The sequence below is a fragment of the Martes martes genome (assembly GCF_963455335.1).
Source record: "Martes martes genome assembly, chromosome: 17".
NCBI lineage: Eukaryota > Metazoa > Chordata > Mammalia > Carnivora > Mustelidae > Martes > Martes martes.
The window spans coordinates 3,652,124-3,674,150 of NC_137905.1; the positions used below are offsets into that span (position 1 = coordinate 3,652,124).

At 56.1% G+C, this 22,027-nt stretch overlaps 2 protein-coding genes across 6 annotated transcripts in view; one reads left to right on the forward strand and one right to left on the reverse strand.

The window, feature by feature from the left end:
- Window positions 1-548: 548 nt before the first annotated feature.
- On the forward strand, window positions 549-15,494 carry GINS2 (GINS complex subunit 2). The gene is made up of 5 exons (XM_080827600.1): window positions 549-752; window positions 1,324-1,438; window positions 9,573-9,672; window positions 12,979-13,105; window positions 13,375-15,494. The coding sequence occupies exons 1-5, from the start codon at window positions 663-665 to the stop codon at window positions 13,498-13,500; spliced, it is 558 nt and encodes a 185-aa protein (XP_080683726.1). The 5' UTR covers window positions 549-662; the 3' UTR covers window positions 13,501-15,494.
- Window positions 15,494-22,027, reverse strand: part of GSE1 (Gse1 coiled-coil protein) — a 389,696-nt gene continuing 383,162 nt past the window's right edge. For all 5 annotated transcript variants that reach the window (XM_080827597.1, XM_080827596.1, XM_080827595.1 and 2 more), the window contains 2 exons: window positions 19,850-19,953; window positions 15,494-19,152 (listed from right to left, as the gene is read on the reverse strand). In XM_080827597.1, the coding sequence (XP_080683723.1) occupies window positions 19,018-19,152; window positions 19,850-19,953 (239 nt within the window). In that variant the 3' untranslated portion in view covers window positions 15,494-19,017. The remainder of the gene's footprint in view (window positions 19,153-19,849; window positions 19,954-22,027) is intronic.

Consider the following 22,027-nt stretch of genomic DNA (forward strand, 5'->3'; position numbering starts at 1 on the left):
ACACACTCGGGGTTTGACTCGGAAGGTGTGCGTGGGGCGGGGGGTCTGTCTGCAGCCGGGGTGTCGGGAGGCGCAGAAGACGGCGAGGTTAAGGCAAGCCAGGCCTCCGCGGCCCTGACCCGAGCATAAATGCACGGACTCGTGGCCCGGTGCGGGACCCAGTGCCCACGTGCCCCGGACTGCACCCCCAGCCTGACTCCGTGTAGGCGCCCGGGACCCGCGAAGGGACACGCAAGGGTGGAGACAGCGCCAGCCCGGCCGACAGCGCCAGGTGCACGGCGCGGTGCCCCGCCCACGAGGGGGAGCGCGGCGGGGGCGGGGCGGGGGCGGGGCCGGCCCGCGCGAGGGGCGGGGCCCGGGCCTGCGGAGAGGAGGAGGACCGAGCGCGGACGCTATGGGGCGTGGCCGGCTCGGCCTCGTTGACGCTCGCCAATCCGTGCGCTTGAAGAGGCCATGGTGCCCGCCTCCCGCCGCCACGGGGAGAGCGCCGCGTTGCTATTGGCTGGCCTATGCGCCGGCCTGTTGCTATAGGCTTCTTCCGCCGGGCGGGGGGCGGGCCGCCACGTTGGCGGGAAAGTTGCGGCGGCGGTCCCGACCCCCACGCCGCGGCTAGTGAGGGGCCGCCGGCGGCGACGGGTCCAGGGCGGGCCGCTGCGGCCGGCATGGACGCGGCGGAGGTGGAGTTTCTGGCCGAGAAGGAGCTGGTCACCGTAATCCCCAACTTCAGCCTAGACAAGATCTACCTCATCGGGGTCAGGGCAGGGGCCGGCCATTTGCCTCCGGCTCCAGCGCGGGGGGAGGCGGTCGTGGGGAGGGGGGCGTCCGCGGACCCCCGCCCGGCCTCTGACCCGCCGAGGGGTCGGGGTCGGGGGAGTCCCTGACGGGGGAGGCAGAGCGGTCGCGGGAGGGCTGGGGGGACCCCGAGCGGGGAGGGGACCCGAGCGGTCGGGGGTACCGGGTGGGGCGACCCCGGCGGGGGGTACGGGGTGGGGACCGGGTGAGAACCGGGGGTGGACACGCCGAGGGGGCGGGGGCGCGGGGGAGGGTGCGGCTGGGCGGACACGGGGTGGACAAGGAGGCCAGCGTCTCGGCGGTTCTCGGGGCGGGAAACAGGGCTCAGGTGGGCCGGCCAGGTGTGCGGCGAGGCGGGCTCGGCTCGGGACCGCGGGCCCGGGGCGGCCTCCCTGGGCCTGCGCCCGCAGCCGGACTTCGTTTTCCCTCGGGTCCAGCTCCCGCAGCGCCTGTCCCTGGTGGGGCGGCCGCGGGGCCCGCAGGGCGTCTCGTCGCGTGTCGTCTCACCCGGACTGGGTTTCCCTTCCGCAGGGGGACCTGGGGCCTTTCCACCCGGGCTTACCGGTGCGAGTGCCTCTGTGGCTGGCCATCAACCTGAAGCAGAGGCAGAAGTGTCGGCTGCTGCCCCCCGAGTGGATGGACGTGGGTGAGGACCGGGCTGGGGCGGGCGGGTGACAGCCTCCCTGGGGCGCGAGCACCGGGCCTTTTGCGCTCCGCGTTATCCGCTGGTCCGCTGAAGGTCAGGGGCGGCTGGAGCGTCGCCTCTTAGTCTACGCACCGCTGTGACTAATGTCATGTGGGTTTGAGGCGTCCATACCAAATGTCGCTCAGATTTTGGTTTTAAGATGTTCCAGCTTGCTTTAAAATCAAGAATATTGGGGCGCTAGGTGGCTCGGTTCTCGGTTGGTTAAGCGTCTGCTGCCTGGGGTCATGGTCCCAGGGCCTGGGATGAGTCCCACGCTGGGCTCTCTGCTCTGCGGAGAGCCTGCCTTTCCTTCAACCTGCTCTTGCGTTCTCTCTCTCTCAAATAAAAATCTTTTTTTTTTTTTTTTTTTTAAGATTTTATTTGAAAGAGTGAGCAAGCAAGAGAGCACAAGCTGGAGGAGGGGCAGAGGGACAGGGAGCACGATGGGGGGCTCGGTCCCAGGACCCTGGGATCATGACCTGAGCTGAAGACAGCCGCCTAACCGACTGAGCCACCCAGGTGCCCCAAATAAAAATCTTTAAAAAAATAAAAAATAAATAAAATCAAGTGCATGTGGGGCACCTGGGTGGCCCAGTGGGTTAAGCATCTGCCTTTGGCTCAGGTCATGACTCCAGGGTCCTGGGTTTGAGCCCACATGGGTGGGGAGGGGGGGTTCCTTGCTCAGTAGGGAGCCTGCTTCTCCCTCTGCCTCCTGGTCATGCTTTCTCTCTCTCGGTCAAATAAATAAACAACATCTTAAAAATTAAAAAAATAATAGTGTAGGACTTTGAAGAAGCATTTCTTTTAACATTTAAAAATAATTACATTGGGGTGCCTGTCTGCCTCAGGACAGCACACAACCCTGGACCTTAGGGTCATGAGTGACCTCAGGGTTGTAAGTTTGAACCCCATGTATAGCATGTTGAGGAGCAGAGTCCTCTCACAGTATACAGAACGCATGAAAACAAGGCATCATCCAAACAGGGGAATATTATTCAGCCATGTAAGGGAATGATGTCCTGCTCGGGCTGCAGTTGAATGAACTTAGAACACATGCTAAGTGGGGCGCCTGGGTGGCTCAGTGGGTTAAAGCTTCTGCCTTCGGCTCAGGTCATGATCCCAGAGTCCTGGGATCGAGCCCCACATCGGGCTCTGTGCTCAGCAGGGAGCCTGCTTCCTCCTATCTCTCCGCCTTCTGTGATCTCTGTCAAATAAATTAAAATCTTTAAAAAAAAAAACACATGCTAGTGAAAAAAAAGAAAAGGCATGAAGATCACCTACAACCCTGAATATACTAAGAACTATTGAATTGTACATTTTTTTTTAAAGATTTATTTTAGAGGGAGCAAAAGCTGGGGGGACAGAGAATCTAAAGCAGACTCAGCAATGAGCTCGGAGCCTGATACAGGGCTCTGTCCCACGACCTTGAGATCATGACCTGAGCCGAAACCAAGAGTTGGATGCTTAATGGACTGTGCCTCTGAGGCGCCCCTGAATTGTACATCTTATTTATTTTATTTTTAAAAATATCTTATTATTGGACGCCTGGGTGGCTCAGTTGGTTAAGCGGCTGCCTTCGGCTCAGGTCATGATCCCAGCGTCCTGGGATCGAGTCCCACATCGGGCTCCTTGCTCCGCAGGGAGCCTGCTTCTCACTCTGCCACTCTGTCTGCCTGTGCTCGCTCTCTCTCTCTCTCTCTCTCTCTGACAAATAAATAAATAAAATCTTTAAAAAAAAAAAAAAAAAAAAAATATCTTATTATTTATTTGACAGAGACACAGCGAGAGAGGGAACACAAGCAGGGGGAGTGGGAGAGGGAGAAGCAGGCTTCTGGCTGAGCAGGGAGCCTGATGTGGGGCTGGATCCCAGGACCCAGGGATCATGATCTGAGCCGAAGGTGGATGCTTAACGATTGAGCCCCCCATGTGCCCCTGAATTGTACATTTTAAATGAGTGCATTAATTAATTAATGGTGCATTAATTAGGCATCAATAATAAAATGGGGGCACCTGGGTAGCTCAGTTGGTTAAGTGTCTGTCTTTGGCTTAGGTCATGATCTCAGGGTCTTGGGATGGAGCCCTAAGGTGGACTCAGTGCTGACCGGGGAGTCTGCTTCTCCCTCTAACTCTGCCTCTCCCCGCCACTCCTGTGCACCAGGACTCTCTCAGATCTTTAAAATAGAAAATAATGTATCATCAGTGCAGACAGACTTTATCCTGAGCCTTCACAATCTTCCTATCTCGGAGACGAAAGTGGCTCATTATAGCAAAGGAACATTGATTTTACTTGGAATGGGGAGGGAGGGATGTAGCGTTTGAAAAGCCTCTGAGTGATTTTGATTATCTGCTCCCAACTGGGAATCCACTGGGCGTACCTCTTCCCTGGAAGCAATGTCGTTTTGGGACCCCTGGGTGGCTCAGTCCATTAAGCATCTGCCTTCGCCCAGGTCATCATCTCGGGGTCCTGTGATCGAGTCCTGTATCGGGCTCCCTGCTCAGCGAGGAGCCTTCTCCCTCTGCCTGCGGATCCCTCTACCTGTGCTTTCTCTCCCGTTCTCTCTCTTTTTATCTCTCTCTCTCCTCGCTCTCTATTAAATAAATGAAATCTCTAAGAAAAAAAAAAAGCAGGGACACTATGAGCTAGGCCCTGAAATACAGTTTCGGAAGGACCGCCGGGGCATTTTCCCCTTCTGGTCCGAAAAGGGGTGGCCGGTGGCCCTGGCGCGTCTGCAGCAAAGGGAAGCTCCCAATCCCAGTTCTTTTGCTGAGGGGCCCTGGCAGGGGGCCCTGCCAGGTCTGGCTGTTCGCATGACATCTCCTTCTGGCAGTTTTGGCCCGTCCACACCGAAGGTGGTGGGGGCAAGAGCCCGTCTCCTCGCAGGCCAGTCAGAATAGTGTGGGGAGAGCGAGCCCGAGCTTTCTCACGGCCGGGGTCACGCTGCGTGGGCAGTGCTGAAGCCTCACTGGCTAGTCTGTAGAGCATGGCCGAGAGCCGGCCGCCCTCTGCTGTGTCGGGGGGCTCTGCCTGCTCTGGTCCTGTGAATGGAGTCCCCTAGTAAGTCTGTTTTTGTCTCTTGACTTCTCTGACTCTGGTGGTTTTTTTTTTTTTTTTTTTTTAAGATTGACTTATTTATTTGACAGACAGAGATCACAAGTAGGCAGAGAGGCAGGCAGAGAGAGAGGGAAGCAGGCTCCCCGCTGAGCAGAGAGCCTGATGCAGGGCTCGATCCCAGGACCCCGGGATCATGACCTGAGCTGAGGGCAGAGGCTTAAACCCACTGAGCCACCCAGGTGCCCCTGTTTTATTTTGTTTTTAAGGATCTTACTTATTTGACAGCACAAGCAGGGGGAGCGACAGGGAGAGGGAGAGCAGACCCCGCTGAGCAAGGGAGCCCACCTTGGGGCTCCATCCCAGGACCCTGGGGTCATGACTGGGGCTGAAGGCAGACACTTAACCGACAACCACCCAGGCACCCCTGGTTTGTTTTTGTATTGTTTTTTTTTTTGTTTTTGTTTTTTTAAGATTTGTTGATTTGAGGGAGTGCACCCTTGTGAGTGGGGGGAGGGCAGATGGAGAGGATCTCCAAGCAGACTCCCCACTGAGCGTGGAGCCCCCCATCCCATGACCCAGAGAGCATGACCTGAGCTGAAATAACGAATCGGGTGCTCAACCCACTGAGCCCCCCTAGACGCGGCGCTGGCACTGGCTTTGGGATCATTCCTGTGGCTGCAGGTAGCACTACACAGTCTTATGCCACCCGTGTCTTATGTCACTCGTGGCGCCCTCCCCGGCCGGGTCACCCGTTGTTCGGCCGCCGGCTACTTGGACGACTTCCCATTTCTGGCTGTGGCTATCAAGGCTGTTAGGAACATTCCCATCTAAGTCAGCTTGTGGATACTTGTTACTTCTCTTGGGTAAATCCGCAGGGTCATAGGGCAGACGGTGCTTGGCTGTGTAAGGACTGCCACGCCGCCCTCCAGAGTGGATGAGCTATTCTGATCCCGCTGGGGACGTGGGAGAGCTCCCAGTTGCACATCTGGCCAGCGTGGGTGACATCAGTCTGTTTGATTCATCGCAGGCGCTGTTTCATGCTCTGACTTAGATGCTAGGAAGGAACCTGCCAACTGTGTAGAGAGGGTGTGTGGGGGGGAGGGCAGCGGGGAGTTTCCAGGCGGCGAGTAGTGTGACCGGCTGCTGGAGGAGGGCCCCCCTGGTTGGAGTCTCGGTGTGTTTTGAAGGGAGAATCCGCAGGATTTGCTGAAGGACGGACCATGGGATCTGAGAGGAGACTGAAGAATGACAGGCAGGGTCGCTGGCCCGAACTGTGGAAAGACACAGAGTTGCTGCCTCCTGGGCGGGGGAGGCTGTAGGAACATGAGGGCTGGGGGAGGGACCAGAAGCTGGGGTTGGGCCCTGTCACCCCGGAGGTGCCTAGCAGATAACTGCGTGGAAGGGGCGTGGGCCGGAGTGTTTGGTCAGGAAGTCGGTGAAGGGGCTTACTTGGGGATATGCAAGTGTGGAAGTCCTCACGAGTGCGTTGATGGTATTGAAATGAAGCGGGAGGACATCGCGTGGGGTGTGGGCTTAGGCGGTAAAGCGGGCGGGGTCTGAGCTCTATACCGCAGTGCTGAGCGTGGTCAGGATGGCCCAGAGGTATCCCAGGTGAGAACTCAGGGTGGCGTTCCAGAAATCAAGTGGTAGATATGCTCCGAGAAGGAGTCATCTTTTTGAGGTCAAGGACGAATGGTTACGGTTGAGGAGAAATGGAACCACTGCGCGTGGCTGAGCAGAGGTCGTGGGCCTTGGCGTTGACTGGCGTGGGTGGGGGGGTAGGACAGACACCCACTCGAGTGGTCGAAGAAAGGAAGTTAACTTTTGAAAAAATGGTTTGGGGGCGCCTGGGTGGCTCCTGTCGTTGAGCATCTGCCTTCAGCTCGGGTCACGATCCTGGGGTCCTGGGCTCAAGCCCTGCATCGAGCTCCCTGCTCAGCGGGAGGCCTGCTTCTCCCTCTCCCACTCCCCCTGCTTGTGTTCCTTTTCTCGCTGGGTCTCTGTCAAATAAATACATAAAATCTTTAAAAAAATAATGGTTTGGTAGCTGGCATTGGGAGGATTTTTTTTTTTTAAGATTTTATTTTTTAGGGACGCCTGGGTGGCTTGGTTGGTTGAGCCACTGTCTTTAGCTTGGGTCATGGTCCTGGAGTCCTGGAATCCAGTCCTCCATCGGGCTCCCTGCTTGGTGGGGAGCCTGCTTCTCCCTCTGACCCTCCCCCTTCTCAGACTCACTCTCTCTCTCGTTCTTTCTATCTCTCTCAAATAAAAAAATCTTTAAAAAATTTTTATTTTTTAGAACTAAGAAATTTTTATCTAAACTCAGTTAATTAACATAGTGTAGTAGTAGTTTCCGAGGTAGAGGTCGGTGTTCATCAGGTGCGTGTAACACCCGGTGCTCATCCATCCTGTGGCCTCCTCACTGCCCGTCACCCTGTCCCCACACCCACCTCCTCTCCAGCAGCCCTCAGTTTGTTTCCTGTAGTTAAGAGTCTCTTACGGTTTGTCTCATCCTCTGATTATTTTACATTCCCTCCCCCTATGATCCTCTGTTTTGTTTCTTAAATTCCACATATGAGTAAAATCATATGATCTTTGTCTTTCTCTGACATATTTTACTTAGTAAGGTTTTATTTATTTATATTTATTTAAACAGTCTTTTTTTTTTTTTTTAAGATTTTATTCACTCATTTGTCAGAGAGCACACAAGTAGGGGGAGCAGCCTGCTCCCCACTGAGCAAGGCCCCCCGCCATGTGGGACTTGATACCAGGACCCTGGGATGATGACCTGAGATGAAGGCAGATGCTTAACCAACTGAGCCACCCAGGTGTCCCTTATTTATTTATTTTAAAGATTTTATTTGTTGAGGGGCACCTGAGTGGCTCAGTTGTTGAGCGTCTGCCTTCGGCTCAGGCCATGATCCTGGGGTCCTGGGATCGAGCCCCACATCAGGCTCCTGCTCAGTGGGAAGCCTGCTTCTCCCTCTCCCACTTTCTCTGCTTGTGTTCCCTCTCTTGTGGTCTCTCTCTGTCAAATAAATGAATAAAATCTTAAAAAGAAATTTTGTTTATTGAGAAGGAGACAGCAGAGTGAGCAAGAGCTGGCGGGAAGGGGCAGTGTGAGAGGGAGAAGCAGGCCGCCCCCTGAGCAGAGAGCCTGATGTGGGGCGGGATCCCAGGACCCTGGGATCATGACCTGAGCCGAAGACAGGTGCTTAGCCAACTGATTCACCCAGGCGCCCATATTTATTTTTATTTTAAGATTTTATTTATTTGAGAGACGGCGTGAAAAAGGGAGAGAGCACATGAACCAGGGGCAGAGGGAGAGAAGACGACTCGCTGCTTATTGGGGATCCTGACTTGGGGCTGAATTCTAGGCCCCTGAGATCATGACCTGAGCTGAAATCAAGAGTCGGGCGCTCAACCGACTGAGCCAGGCGCCCCTAGGATTTTCTTCAGGTGGAAGATGTTGCAGGGAGCTGATGGGATGGTTAAGTAGTGAGGGCACAACCAGCTCACTTGAGTGAGAGACAGCTACGGGGGTGGTGTTCTGTGCTGGTCAGAGAGGAGTTCCAGAACACACCTGGAGGGGTGTTCGTTGTGCACGGGGACAAGTGGGGAGGGGCGGTGTGCTGGCAGCTGGCAGGAGCGTGCAGGCTCTTGGAAGGGCATCGGGTAAGAGTAAAAGGAGCGTGAATGGAACAGGGGAGTAGATTGGGTCTGGCATGGCACCAAGGGCCCCTGAGGACGGGGCCCAGCGCTGAAAGCCCGCTCCCCCCACCTCCCAGCGCAGTTGTGTGTGTGTCCCTCAGCTTCAGTGGCCAGGCCAGATCCAGGACTTTCTCAGACCCGTGAGACAAGGGGAGAGGGGACCTGCTGCTGGATGGAACTGGGACCCACTGCAGGATTCTGGATGCTGGGCTCAGGCCCTCTGATCCGCCGCTCACCCCCAGGCTAGAGGGGCTGCGGTTTATGTCCTCTTGCTTCCCTCTGAACAAGGGTTCACGTGTGTATAAGTAAATTTCTCCAGTCACTGTTACATTCATCACCTTTTGTATCAAAGATAGAATGCTTGTCTCTTTCCCTGCAAAAGAACTTCTGACTCAGACGGTTTCTCATCGTGCAAGGCCAGAGGAGCAACACTGACGAGAATTTTTTTTTTAAGATTTTGTTTATTTATTTATTGGACAGAGAGATCATAAGTAGGCAGAGAGAGAGGGGGAAGCAGGCTGCCTGCTGAGCAGAGAGCCCGATGCGGGGCTCGATTCCAGCACCCCGAGACCGTGACCTGAGCCGAAGGCAGAGGCTTAACCCACTGAGCCACCCAGGCGCCCCAACACCAGCAAGATATTACCAACTTCCATAAGAAAAACTTTTTTTTTAAAGATTTTATTTATTTATTGGACAGAGAGAGCACAAGCAGGTAGAGTGGCAGGCAGAGAGGGAGAACCAGGCCCCCTGCTGAGCAAGGCAGCCCCATAAGGGAAACTTTTTTTTTTTTTTTTAAGATTTTATTTATTTACCTGTCAGCATAAGCGGGGGAGCTGCGGAGGGAGAGAGAGAAGCAGGCTCCCCGCTGAGCAGGGAGCCCGATGCAGGACTCGATCCCAGGACCCTGAGATCATGACCCAAGCTGAAGGCAGACATCTCACCAACTGAGCCACCCAGGTGCCCCCCAATAAGAGAAACTTTTGAAGAAATGGTCCCTGAATCATCTAGTGATATGTTATTCTAAAAAAGTGTTTTCTCCTGGCTCAGTGGGTTAAGCCTCTGCCTTTGGCTCAGGTCATGATCTCAGGGTCCTGGGATAGAGCCCTGCATTGGGCTCTGCTCAGCAGGGAGCCTGCTTCCCCCGCCCCCCGCCTCTCTGCCTACTTGTGATCTGTCAAATAAATATATAAAAATCTTAAAAAAAAAAAAAGTGTTTTCTCTTTGTTTTTATTAGTTGATCCAACAGGTAATATAGATACTTGGTAAATCTGGAAGGCTTCAACAAATATTTGGGTATGGCGATAGTAAAATGTATACATTTCTCAATTTCAGAGAAGTTGGAGAAGATCAGGGATCATGAACGCCAGGAAGAAACCTTCACGCCCATGCCCAGCCCTTACTACATGGAACTTACCAAACTCCTGCTGAATCAGTAAGCGCGTCCCCTCCGCAGAGCCGGGTGGGAGGTGGCACTCCTGACACTCATCCCTGACCCTGTCTCTCCTTCCTGTTCCATGCTCGACTCCAAGGTGAGGGCTGTCCCGGTCCCCCAGCTCCTGGGTCGGTAACCCGGGAGGCGCTCGTGCGCTCGCACCCTTTTGCCTGGGCTCTCCCATCTGTCCTTCCCTTCCCAGCCCTCCTGTTCCTAGGGCATTCCTCGCCACTCTCTCGCTTGACACCGGACACTGGTGAGTCTCCGCTATCCTCTCTAACCCTCTTCTTAATGGCGCTGCCCTCCGCTCTTCACTCTGCGCGTGAGTTCTGGCATGTGTTTCATAGGAAAGGCCAGAGGCTCACACTTGCTCCGAGCCCTGGCCGTGATGAAAGCCCACGGTGGCAGCGAGTGCGGGGCAGCAGCGTCCTGCTTCCCCGTGTTCAGTTCGGGCTCCCCACTGGCTTAGATTCCGCCTCCACGTTGCAACCAGAATGGACTTTTTTTTTTTTTTTTAAAGATTTTATTTTATTTATTTATTTGTCAGAGAGCGAGCGAGCACAGGCAGAGTAGCAGGCAGAGGCCGAGGGAGAAGCAGGTTCCCCGCCGAGCAAGGAGCCCGATGTGGGACTCGATCCCAGGACGCCGGGATCATGACCTGAGCCGAAGGCAGCGGCCCAACCAACTGAGCCACCCAGGCGTCCCCAAAGTGGACTTTTAAAGATGGGGCCGCCACGTGGCTCGTCTGTTCTCGGAGCCTGTGCAGGGTCTAGGCCACGGTCCTCATGGTGGCATGCGGGGCTCTGCCTAGCCGGGCTCCTGCCTTCCTCTGTGGCTCTGACGGGTTTTCCCTCTGCCACTCTGGGTTCCAGGCTCACATCGGCCTCTTCCCCTTCCACATACCAGGGTCCTCCAGGCTTTCATACACCGTTTCCTCTGTCTAGTATGTCTGTCTGTCGTCTGTTCGTCCTTTGGCTCAGCCTGACTGGGGCTCTGTCACAGGTTAAGGGTGTCTGTCCTCCTGGGAGCTCTGTAGCCTCGCGCCTTTTGTCACCTGTACTCTTCTAATCGCTAGTTGGGCTGCCCCCCCTACCCCCCCAGTTCTAAAGGGCATGGACTGGCACGCCTGGGTGGCTCAGTTAAGTGTCTGATTCTTTTTTTTTTTTTTTTTTTTTTTTTTTTTTTTTTTTTTAAGATTTATTTATTTATTTATTTGTCAGAGAGAGAGAGAGAGGAGCGAGAGTGAGCACAAGCAGACAGAGTGGCAGGCAAAGGGAGAAGCAGGACCCCTGCTGAGCAAGGAGCCCGATGTGGGACTCGATCCCAGGGCGCTGGGATCATGACCTGAGCCGAAGGCAGCTGCTTAACCAACTGAGCCACCCAGGCGTCCCATAAGTGTCTGATTCTTGATTTTTGGCTCAGGTCATGGTCTCGGGCTTGTGCAATTGAGCCCTGTGTCAGCGTCCACGCTGGGCACAAAGCCTGCTTGAGATTCTCTGTGTCCCCGCTGTTAGATCATGTCGGGATGCAGCCTTAGTGCCTGACGGTGTCATTGAAGGGATCCCGGGCTTGGAGGAGGGAAGATTCACCACAGAAGAGGATGCTGTGGGGAGAAGTGGGGACGTGTGGACAGGCACACACGTTTGGGCGAGCAGAGCGTTTGGGGTTGATGTAGGCCAGGTAGGGCGTCGGGGAGCTGAGGCTGTTGCTCTGCAGCTGCGTGTCCTGGGGATGGTGACTGGCAGGGGCATGTCGTCCGACGAAGCGGAGAGCCTTCTGTGGCGGCGGGACTTGGAAGGGAAGACATGGCAGCAGAGGTGGGGGCCTGTTCACCTTCAGATTTGGAGGGTTCAGGATCTTACGCGTGCAGTTCCTGTCGGAACTTTGGTTTTATGGTCCTTTGTAGCTCATTTGGCCAAGGGACCCAATTTCACCTTTGTCCTGCACGTCAGTTAACAAATTCGATGGTCCTTTGTTCCTGAACCTGCTGTTCAGAGTATCAGACCCAAATGTTTGGGTCCTAAGTATAACCCGCCATGTAGCTCGTAGCCCTGGACTCCCTGCTGCTCAGCACGAGCTGTTTTCAGCAGGGAGAGAGGCCGTTTCCGCTCTCCCAGCGTGCCCGGCGATGGGCCGTGTTAGCTTCTGCTTTCATCTTGTGTTTTGTCTTTTCCTTCAAAGCTTAGTTGAAAATACGGCTCAAACGAGGGGCGCTGAACGGCTCAGTCCGCTGCGCGTCTGACTCTTGGTTTCAGCTCAGGTCTTGACCTCCGGGTTGTGAGTTCAAGCCCCACACTGGGTTCCACGCTGGGTGTGAGCCTCCTTCAAAACAAAACACTAGAATGGCCTAGAAGGATCCGAAACGCAGCTCACCACAGGACGGCTGTCACACTGACCCTCGCTGACTCCTGTTCAGACTTTTACCCAGAATTCACTGGGTGGTGGCACGCTCCGTTTATGCTAATTTGCAGTTTATCCTGTGGTTTCTGTAAGTGGACTTGTGTTTCCTCTGCGGAGTGACGTGGTACTTCCTTCAGAGTGTTCTGGGAGGATAGAAATGCCCTGAATGCGGAGCACAGAGCCCGACACAGAGCTGTTGTCTTTCCCCGGGGGGTGTAAGCCCTTGGGTCAATGACGTGGGAGCAACGGCAGTCGGGACCCCTGAGCCGGCCCTTGGAGCAGGTTCCTTCAGGATGGAGATTCTGCAGCACAGAACACTCGGTCACCCTGAGAGGAGGATGTCCGACTCTGCGCTTGTCCTCCGAAGTCGGTGTCACGGCCGCCGCGAGCCGCTTAATGTGAGCGCGGACAGCGGTGTGGATCGTGGCGGAGTTTTGTTTTTTAGGATTTTATTCTTTTGAGAGAGCGAGATAGCCACAGACCTAGCAAGAGAGCACAAGTGTGGGGGAGAGGGAGACGCCGACTCCCTGCCGAGCAGGGAGCCCTGTGCAGGGCTCGGTCACGCCACCAGCCGAAGGCAGCCATCCAACCGAATGAGGCACGCAGGTGTCCCCACGGCTGAGTTTTCTTGGCACCAAGCTTAACTGCTTAAATTTTTACATTTTAAAATTGAAAACAAAGGAAAACACATTTTGCTTGTGTTTTCAAAAGTCCTGTCCACGTGGAGGGCTCCTGGCTGGCTTGGCCAGAGGAGGCCACGACCTCCGATCTCAGGGCTGTGAGTCTGGGCTCCACCTTCACTGCGGGACCTGCCGACACCAGCACACAGGCCACTTCCCCCTGGTTGTCGCTTTACTTTACCAAGTGCCCCCCATGTGATCTGTTGCCCCGCTCTTGCTTCTGTAGCGCTTCGGACAATATCCCCAAAGCAGATGAGATCCGGACCCTGGTGAAGGACGTGTGGGACACTCGCATGGCCAAGCTGCGGGTGTCCGCCGACAGCTTCGTGAGGCAGCAAGAGGCCCATGCCAAGGTAGGCGCGTGCGGGGCGGGGGCTCGGGCCTCCCGTGGCAGCTGCCCCTTGAAGCCCGGGGCCGCTGGCGGGAGCCAGAGAGTGGTCCCCACACCCCGTCTGCTCGGACCGCTGCCAGCAGGGACTCCTAGCTGTGCTCGGGTCGGCCTACGTGACCAAACCAAAACCAAAACAACCCCATTATTCATTGGCCACTTACTTTTATTCCATAGATCGTACATTTTGTCAAATCAGAAACTCAGCCGGGTTGGTCTTCTCTTGTGTTTCAGCTGGACAACCTGACCTTGATGGAGATCAACACGAGCGGGGCTTTCCTCACACGAGCGCTGGATCACATGTACAAACTCCGCACAAACCTGCAGCCTGCTCAGGACGCGCCGTCCCAGGACTTCTAGAGAAGGACCCGGCCCGTGGTGAAGGCTGGCCGCTCGTGCCTGTGTGCCTGCCGGCCGGAGGCTTCCCGGGCGCCGTGTGAGCGCGAGACCCGACAGAGGTACTGTGATCCCCGGAGTTCTAGAACCCTTTCTGAATGTACGAAAAACTGTAATGAAACAAGGAGTGGTTCATAACGTTGCTGGAAAGCAACAGGTTTGTGCTTGGTCCTTGAGACGGTCTCGTCCCAGCTCTGTCTGTGGGAGCCGCATTCGTTTATGGGGACAGGAACGCAGTTTTGGCAAAACGAGTTACTTTCCCGGCAGAGCCTGCGGTCTCCTGCGAGGTGTCGTCCTGTGGGGGAACAGTCAGTGACCTTGAGGGGTGTTTTCTGAGAGAGAGAGTGGGAGTGGCACTGTGGCCCGGGGCTTTTACCCCTTTTCTGATCCTGATCTCTTGGGCTAAATTTGGACTCTCCCAGAGTTCATTCACGCACAGAAGGACGGCAGATGAGTGGCCGGACGTCGACCGGGTTTGCCATCGGAGCCCCCCAAAGACGGACCCCCCAGACCTTGCGTGGGGTTTTCTGCCCTGCACTACCGCCGAGGGCAGGGAGCAAGTCCCGTGGCTGGAACGGTCTGACTGACCACATGGGGATGTGTGGCAGGAAGGGGTGACCTTTAGACTGACCCTGGGGGCGTCTCTCGTCTCTGGGCCGCTTCGGGTCAGGGTGTAGCGGATTTCTGTCGGGAGGAAAGGTGGGAACTCCCTGGCTGCTTCACGCGCAGCCGCCAGCACAAGCAGCACCGTAACTGGCCAGACGGGGAAGTTCATGACCAACTGGACTCCTTCAGTGGGAACAGATGGTCACTGATGTTCCTCACCCCGGGAAGGCGACGCTGCCTTCTCTGAGAGAGAAATGCCGGGGAAACTAGCCGCAACGGACAAGACCACACCAGATGTCACCTTTGTATTTGGATTCAGAACCCATTTGCTGGTGGCAGGACGACTGGCAGGACTCAGGGCTCCTTGGGCCATGCAAAGGGAAAACAGACCCAAACACTGACACGCGAACAGCCTCTGTGAGGAGAGAGACCCTAGGAGAGCAGCAAAAGGAACCCCAGAGAGTGAAGGAGTCACGGGGACTGCAGAAGGCAAGGCTGGTGCTGGCGAACAGCTCGGGCCCAGGTGACGGGGGTGAAGGGTCCTCAGGGACCCGACCTGTGTGACTGCAGAGCTCTCCCGTTCATAAAACCTAGAAAAATGCCTGGGACAAGCAGACTGCACGGTCCGGGTTGTGTGAGGCTGGAGTCCGGGCGCTGGGAGGGGAAGTCAGGCCTGTAGCGCAGCTCTTGAGGGACGGACGGGGGAGACCTTGCTGGAGGCAGCAGCGTCTCAACGGAGGGTCCGTTGTTCCCAGGAGAAGTACTTTTCAGTCATAGTGGTTGGAACTGCCCCAGAAGTGATCTGACCTTGACAGCGGGAACGATGGTCTAGAGTCCTAGAGGGACGGAAGCTCTGGCGGCCCGCTGGGTCTGATGGCGGCTCCGTCCGAGCACGTTCTCCCTCCCGAGTGAGCGCGCACGGTCGCCTGAGCCTCGGGACAGCTTCTGCCCTTCGGTGTTCAAAGCCCAGCTCCCTGCTGCTCCGCAGGCACGTTTTCTCGGTCCCAGATGGCCAGGCAGCCGTCCCTCCGGGAACAGCCGGGGTCGTTATTTGAACACCGAACGGCCAGACATGAGCACCCGGTCCCTGTCACGTAAGGGGACGGTTCTAGAGGGTCGCTTTCGGATGGCGGGACTTGCCTTTCCACCCGGGACTCTGTCGGAATGAAACCACATGGCATGGAGGAGGGTCCGGGGACCCTCGAGCTCCCCTACCCCACACCCCTGTGCTCCTGAAACCTGGCAGAGTCACTGGCCAGCGGACCTCGTGTCTGACGGGTGAAGCTCCGTGGCGGGGCTCTTCTCCCCCACCCGCCGCTGTGGCCCTATTAGAACAAAGACTGTCCTCTTAACATGATTTAGGAAGATTTTATTTTTTTGGATGTTGTCAGAAATTACAGGAATATATTCATAAATATCTAATTACTACATTCAACAAATAATATTACAATACAGTTAATTCAAACAAGTACACTTAGAACAGGTTTAATTTCACAGCATCTAAACCGCCCCCAGGGTGACCGAGGCTTTCCTCCTCCCTCCCGTGTGCTGGTTCTGCTGCTGTCCCTCAAGCACAGGGCACACACCAAGTGACAACCAGTTAGCGCGGTCTTCCTCGGGTCAAGGCGGAGATCAGAGTCTCCCTCGAGCGCTGGATCAGACAGCCGGGACAGACAGACCACGGCGGGTGGGGAGGAAGCCAGAGCCGGTTTCCTCCGGGAGCGCGGGGATGGCTGCTAAGCGGCTAACGCGCACCTAAGGGGACAGGATGGGCTTGTGCTGACCCCTCCATCTTGTGGGAGATCCTTGGAATTTCCTACTTAAAAACAGCTCGGAGGATCTGGGGGTGTATGTAGGGTTTTTGAGATTTGGCAGCGTTACTGAGCTACTTGAGGCAAATACCGTTCCTCATACGAACTTGAGCTTTGCGTCGTCGTTCTCGGCCGCTGCCCGAGTGCGCGCCATTTCCTACTCCTGGAATTTCCTCACGGCCGTTTGCTGTTGACTCTCAGCGCCAAGTAGGGGCTGAGCCTGTGCTTCCTGCAGGCGAGACCGGGCAGGTCCCATCTCGCCACTTGTCTGGGACAGCGGACCGGGACCCTGTTTTAGGTCCATTTGGCTCTAATAATGCGAAACAGAACATTTCCAAAGGAGGTTCTGTAGCGCCGAGTGTGAGGGGCTCTGGTTTGCTTCTAGTGACCTGACAGCACGTGGAACCCCACGCCGGGGCTTCGTGGGGTGCCCTTCGGGACGGACGGCAGGGGCGGCGGGCAGGCGGGGCCGCGAGGCAGGAGCTCACGGAACACCGACGGGCGGTGTGGCCGCTCTGGAGCGAGTGTGCTGTGCCGCTGAGCCTCGTCTCCTAACCCCCGTGTGAACCGGCCTCACAGAAAGCTCCAGAGATTCTGTGTCAGATTGTACACCCGAACCGCAGAGGCTCGGGTGCCGCTGTGCGGTCCGCGTCGTCGGAGAATGACCGCGCGGACACCGTGGCTGGGCGCCAGGTCTTAGTGGGACACTCTGTTTCCTAAAGATGCTTCCTTGCCTATCTCTGAGTTTCTTCACGCTACCTGACGGGTTATATTCTGATTGTCTTATTACAGATCGAGAGTGGGAGGCAGAGGGACAGAAGCAGGAGGGCAGGGGCCAGGTGGCCGTTTCCGTCGGAAGGGACAGGGGCAGTGCCGGCTCAGGGACACAGCGTGTGCCCGAGCGCACAGACCTCCCGGGTGCTGCCTCCCTTTACCCCAGGATCTCCCCCAGTGCGGAGAACCACCGCGCCCCCTGGCTGGTGAAGGGCTGGGCTGGGTTGGGCTCCCTGTTCCCTCTGGCCATTGCCATGCTGATGGGCAGGGCTTCCAGGCCTTTCCTGGGCTGCTCGGGGACCGAGTGAGGCGCTGAGCTCGCTGAGCTCGAACTCTCCAGTGGCGGACGGGCAGCAGCGAGCCGACTCGAGAGACTCAGTCATCGCTTCCCCTGCCTGTTGGCAGCAGCGCTCCCTGCGCACGCCTGTCCCCACCTGTGCAACTGCTGCTCTCCCTGTCCTTGCTGGGGAGGAGGCCCCCGAACAGGCCTTCGTTCTCTTCAAGTCATTTTTGTGGCAAGGAAGGCGCTTGTTGACTGCTGATAATACTGGCGGCACTTCTTGTCTGAGTTTGCTAATAACTGGAAGATTCTTGGCAGACGCACAAAGCAAACGGTGTGGGGACAGATAGAGCAACACAGTGCCATCTGCCAGCAAGCTGTTCCGCACAGCTGAGGTCTGGGGCTGGGGGCGCGGCCGCTGATCGCAGCGCGGAGCCTTCCTGAAGGTCGGCCAGCCTGTCCCCTGACCCAGGGTGAAGGGGACGGCGGCCATCAGGATTCTTGCCTCCACCCCCACCCCCCTACAGACCAGCCGCTGGCTGTGCTGGCCTCTGGCCTGGGCCGGATTCCCTGCCGGAGCGACTAAACGCTGCCTGAGTGAGCCTTAGCGGGGCCAGGGGGACACGCTGCTCTGCGCGGAGATGGCAGCGCCGCTTCCTAGCCGCTCCTGTGCTCCTGACACTGAGCTCGAGAGGACGTTCAGCTCAGACGTGGTTTACCCTACTTTTAGGCTTTTACAAAGCTTTGCATCTAGATAAAGCTTCTAAAGTTTCTACTTTGCACCTGTTCTCAGACTGCTGTAGGACACCCTAGAGCCCTGTCGGAACTGCTCCCTCCCTGACCGGGCCTTTCCACAGAGCCGCTCGTGCGCGCGGCCCTGCCTGCCCCCGTGTGGGGTCGAGCCCCTCCTCAGCAGCACTGGGTGCCTCCTGCTGCCCGGAGCCGGGGGTGGGGACAGGAGCAGGAGCAGCACGTGGCTTTCTACCTCACCTTCCCGTGCGACTCAAAATGAAGTGAGCGGGAGGCGCCAGTGGTAAGCTCTTTTACTTTTCTTCTTCTTTAATTTTTAAAAACACTTCAATAGTTTAATGTCCTGACCAGCAGCAGTACAAACACTAAAAGCAAGTTTTTTTGCCCAGAAAAACGAAAGCAAAAAAACAAAACCCCCAAACAGGAAAACAAACAAACAAAAATCCCCCTGGACCACATATTAAAAATGGCAGGCTTTTTATAACAATAAAGTAATAAAAACATACAAAACTTTGTTTTTTAATATATATACACAGTACAAGGCTGAAGCACCTTTGACTTTTCTCTCAAAATTTACGTCTGTATGAAAACAGCCCCGTGCAGGAGCGGCCGGCGGGTGCGAGCGCGTGTGCACGGGGCTCTGCGCGTGCCCGTGCACCGCCGTGTGCTGGAGACGAGCTGTTCCGGGGAGAAGCCTGCGCGTGAGGCTTCGGGACTGTTGCTCTGTGCGCTCCCAGGACCCGCTGCTTCGGAAATTTCGCAGAAAAGTAACAAGCAGATAAGCCCTTTACCGGAGACGCAGCCCACCTTCTTCCCGCTGAAGCGGGTCTCAGTCCTGGGGAGGAGCGAGGCCGAGCGGGGTCTCGGGGCGCACGGGCCCGGCCCACCAGGGACGGAGGCGCTCGTCTGACCCAGTCGGGCGCCCGGGGCCGCCGGCGATGGAGCTTAGTGTTGGTACGGGAGCCTTCGCTTTCAGATCCAGAAAGAATGCTGGGGGAAGGGTGAAACCACCTTTAGGAGAAAGAACTAGGGGCGTCCTACGTCGGTGGCTCGCTGGCGGACAAAGGTGACTCAGCTGCATCGAAGTCAAGGCCAGTCTGTTCTCCTGGAGCCTGGAACCCTTTGCTTCATGCATGGCACATTCTCGTGTTTTTTTTTTTTTTTTTAAGCTTCAAACCTCCCAGTGAAAAATATTAAATATTCAAGGTAATAAAATAGATATTTCTATACTATAGGTTCGGCCTAGTGCAAGGGAAACCGTCACCTAGGATATCCCTTAAAGTAGCCTCTAGGCCAGTGCATGGCAGGCAACGCAAGGCACTTCCTCAAGTGGTCCAGTTCGGCCTGGAGCCGCTCCCTCTCCGACACGACCTTCTGCTTCTGGCTCCTCAGCTCCTGCACAGGGAGATTCGGGTCAGACGTTCCCTCCGCGGCAGGGGGTGGGGGCGAAGCAGGCGCGCTCTGGGGGCCACGAGGGAAGGCGCGCCTTCCCGGCTCCAGAGCCCCCCCGCCCGACCGCCCGCCGTGGCCAGGGCTCTGGCCCCAGTCTCCGGAAGAGCCGGTTCAAGCTCTGCCCAAAGCCTTGGCTCCTCACAAGGCCCCGCTCACGCTCACCCCCGTGAGTTCAAACCCCGCCCTGACACGATGGGACTTTTGCTGCTCTGCAGCTGCCCAGATCTATAGCCCCGGCCCCGCCGGCCAGGACGGCAGGGAGCGGCTCGTGCGAGTGCCGGAGGCAGAGCAGGGGCCTGGGCTGCGGGCGTGGACAGGGCAGCGGGGCCGGCTTCGCTCCTGTACCCTCAGCTCCCGTCCTCAGCGAGTGCCGCAGGGGAGACGCACACGGGTCCGAGCCGCCCCGAGGGGTGCACACAGGCCACCCCCCCGCAGCTCCAGCTTGGAGCACCGATGGGCTGACTCCCCACCGCTCTGACGATTCCGAGCTGCAGCCTAGAAAGCAGCATCACCCCTCACAACTCCGGTGCGTGTGATGAACACAGGCTTAAAAGGTGAAACAGCACGGGGTGTTGGAAGACCACCCCGCTCCCCGGCTGCTTTCCAGTCCCTTCCCCGGCGCGTGTAGGCCGGGACTCACCGCCATGCTGTGGGAGAGCTGCTCGGCCGTGAGGCTGAGGCTGTAGTGCTGGGCCTCCAGCCGGCGGCACTGCGTCTGCAGCACCTGCCGCTCCAGGTTTTGCTCTGAAAAGATAAGCCGCGTCAGGATGTTTTCCAGACTCAGGGGCCCCGGGCAGGGCTGCCCTTCTCCCCAGGCGGTCAAGCTTGTCCTCTGGACCACAGGGGCCCCCGACCCTCTGCACTGCACAGGAAATCCAGCCCCGCGGCGTGAGGACACAAAGGGCCTAGCGTCAAAAGGCTATTTAAGATGCACAGGTTAGGAAGTCATTAAGGGTAAATTCACGGTCTTAAAATGCATTTTTCAAAAGAAAGCTTAGGTATGAAAGCTTTTAATAAGGTGCTAAAAAAAAAAAAAAAAGGCCAGAGTAAACCTAGACACTGAAAGTGATTTTAATTAGGAAGATCATTGCCTTTCCCAAAGATCCTGGGCCTGGTTTTAATAGGAGCGACTTCAGACTTTCGGGGACCAATCTGTGCCTTCTATGGAGTGTTTCTGGGCTGAAGCCCTTCCTGTTGGTGCAATACAACGGCTCTCCCTGTGCCAGTCCCAGATGCCTGCACACCAGAGGGGGTCAGAGGCTCCAAGTGGTGTGGAAGGCTGAGCCCCCTACCGGGAGGGCAGCTGTCCTGGTGAGTCCCGCAGTCCTGTGGTGGGCTTGATGGGAAAGAGAAGTGACTTTTTTTTTGGTGGTAGCTTAACAAGGGCAGTGAAAGGCCAGGAGAGGCCGACTGAGTTACAGAAGCAGGAACAACCTTGACAGCAAATGCAGGGCAGTGAGACGCATCTCCTGCCACTTCAGGATAGAGATGCAAAATGTTAAAAGTGCTAACGAGGGGCACCTGGGTGGCTCAGTGGGTTAAAGCCTCTGCCTTAGGCTCGGGTCGTGATCCCAGCGTCCTGGGATCGAGCCTCACATCGGGCTCTCTGCTCAGCGGGGAGCCTGCTTCTCCCTCCCTCTCCGCCTACCTCTCTGCCTGCTTGTGATCTCTGTCAAATAAATAAAATTTAAAAAAAAAAAAGTGCTAACGAATTCAGCAAGGAGCATGCCATGTCAGAAAACACCAAAAGGGAAAAAAACAAGGCTGTCACCTCCATGGGCCTAGGCACCCCGTGAACTCTGACAGTCTCCAACAAGAACCTTTATTTCTTCCCAGTCTCATAAACCAGAGAAGAGCCCCATTAGTGCCGTGCTGTTCGGTAGCCCAGTGGCTGTTCCTAGGCAGGGCAGTGGGACACAGTAAAAACTCAAAAGAACTAAATTTGATTTCCAGAAGATCTGACCAGCTATGACCATGTAAGGAATAAGGAAAAACAGAAACTAAAAGTCCATGACAATCCCACTGACGCCTACAACTCAATCTAATAAAAGGACGCTGTTTATGGCAAAAAAAAAAGGGGTGGAGTGGGGTGGTAAATGGTTTAATACAATTTAATACAATAATCATAGAGAAAATAGCACTGCTATTAAAAATACTAACTCTCCCCAAATCTGAAAATTCAGTGCAACTGCAAATTCTAACAAGAATTTCCTGCAACAAGGTGACCCTAAAATCCATGGGGGGACCCCAAGGGCCGAGAGCAGCGGAGCTAGTGCCCCCACGGGGGGACCCAGGGACGGCCACGCAGAGCAGGGTGCCACAGCTCGCCCTGGGCATGGGTGGGGGTGAAGACTGCACCCCATAAACCACCAGGGTAACGGACTGTTCAGGGGGGAAAGACCAAGTTGAATTTCCGCTTAGTTCAGCATGGAAACGAATTCTAGGCCTAACAAAATCAGAGCCTGAAGAATTCCAGCAGACGATGGACAGGATCATGTCCTCAGGGCAGGGAAGGATTCCCGGCGAGGCACCGAGAACCTAACCCCGACAGGACAGACACGCTTCACTCTGACAAAATGCCCCATAACTGGTTCTGGACACACGGGTTCACTTGGAAACACCATGGACCGAGCGAGCAATTCAGTTCAAAACAGGGTTCCTCCCGGAGGAGGAAGCAGGCGCAGGGGCAGACAGGCAGGCATTCCTTCCCTGTGTTTTAAAACAGCTTTTCAAAGGATTTGTAACGATCAGGACATTCCATAATCAAATGCAGAAGAGGGCTCCCACTCCCTGCTCAAAACGAAAACCCCTTTGTGGC

What these genes read in the sequence shown, in the direction of transcription:
- GINS2 (XM_080827600.1), top strand. Translation starts at nt 663, where the DNA reads ATGGACGCGGCGGAGGTGGAGTTTCTGGCCGAGAAGGAGCTGGTCACC. An exon ending in ACAAGATCTACCTCATCGGG is followed by an intron (nt 753 to 1,323) that starts GTCAGGGCAGGG and finishes TCCCTTCCGCAG; the next exon opens with GGGGACCTGGGGCCTTTCCA. An exon ending in ACCAAACTCCTGCTGAATCA is followed by an intron (nt 9,673 to 12,978) that starts GTAAGCGCGTCC and finishes TTGCTTCTGTAG; the next exon opens with CGCTTCGGACAATATCCCCA.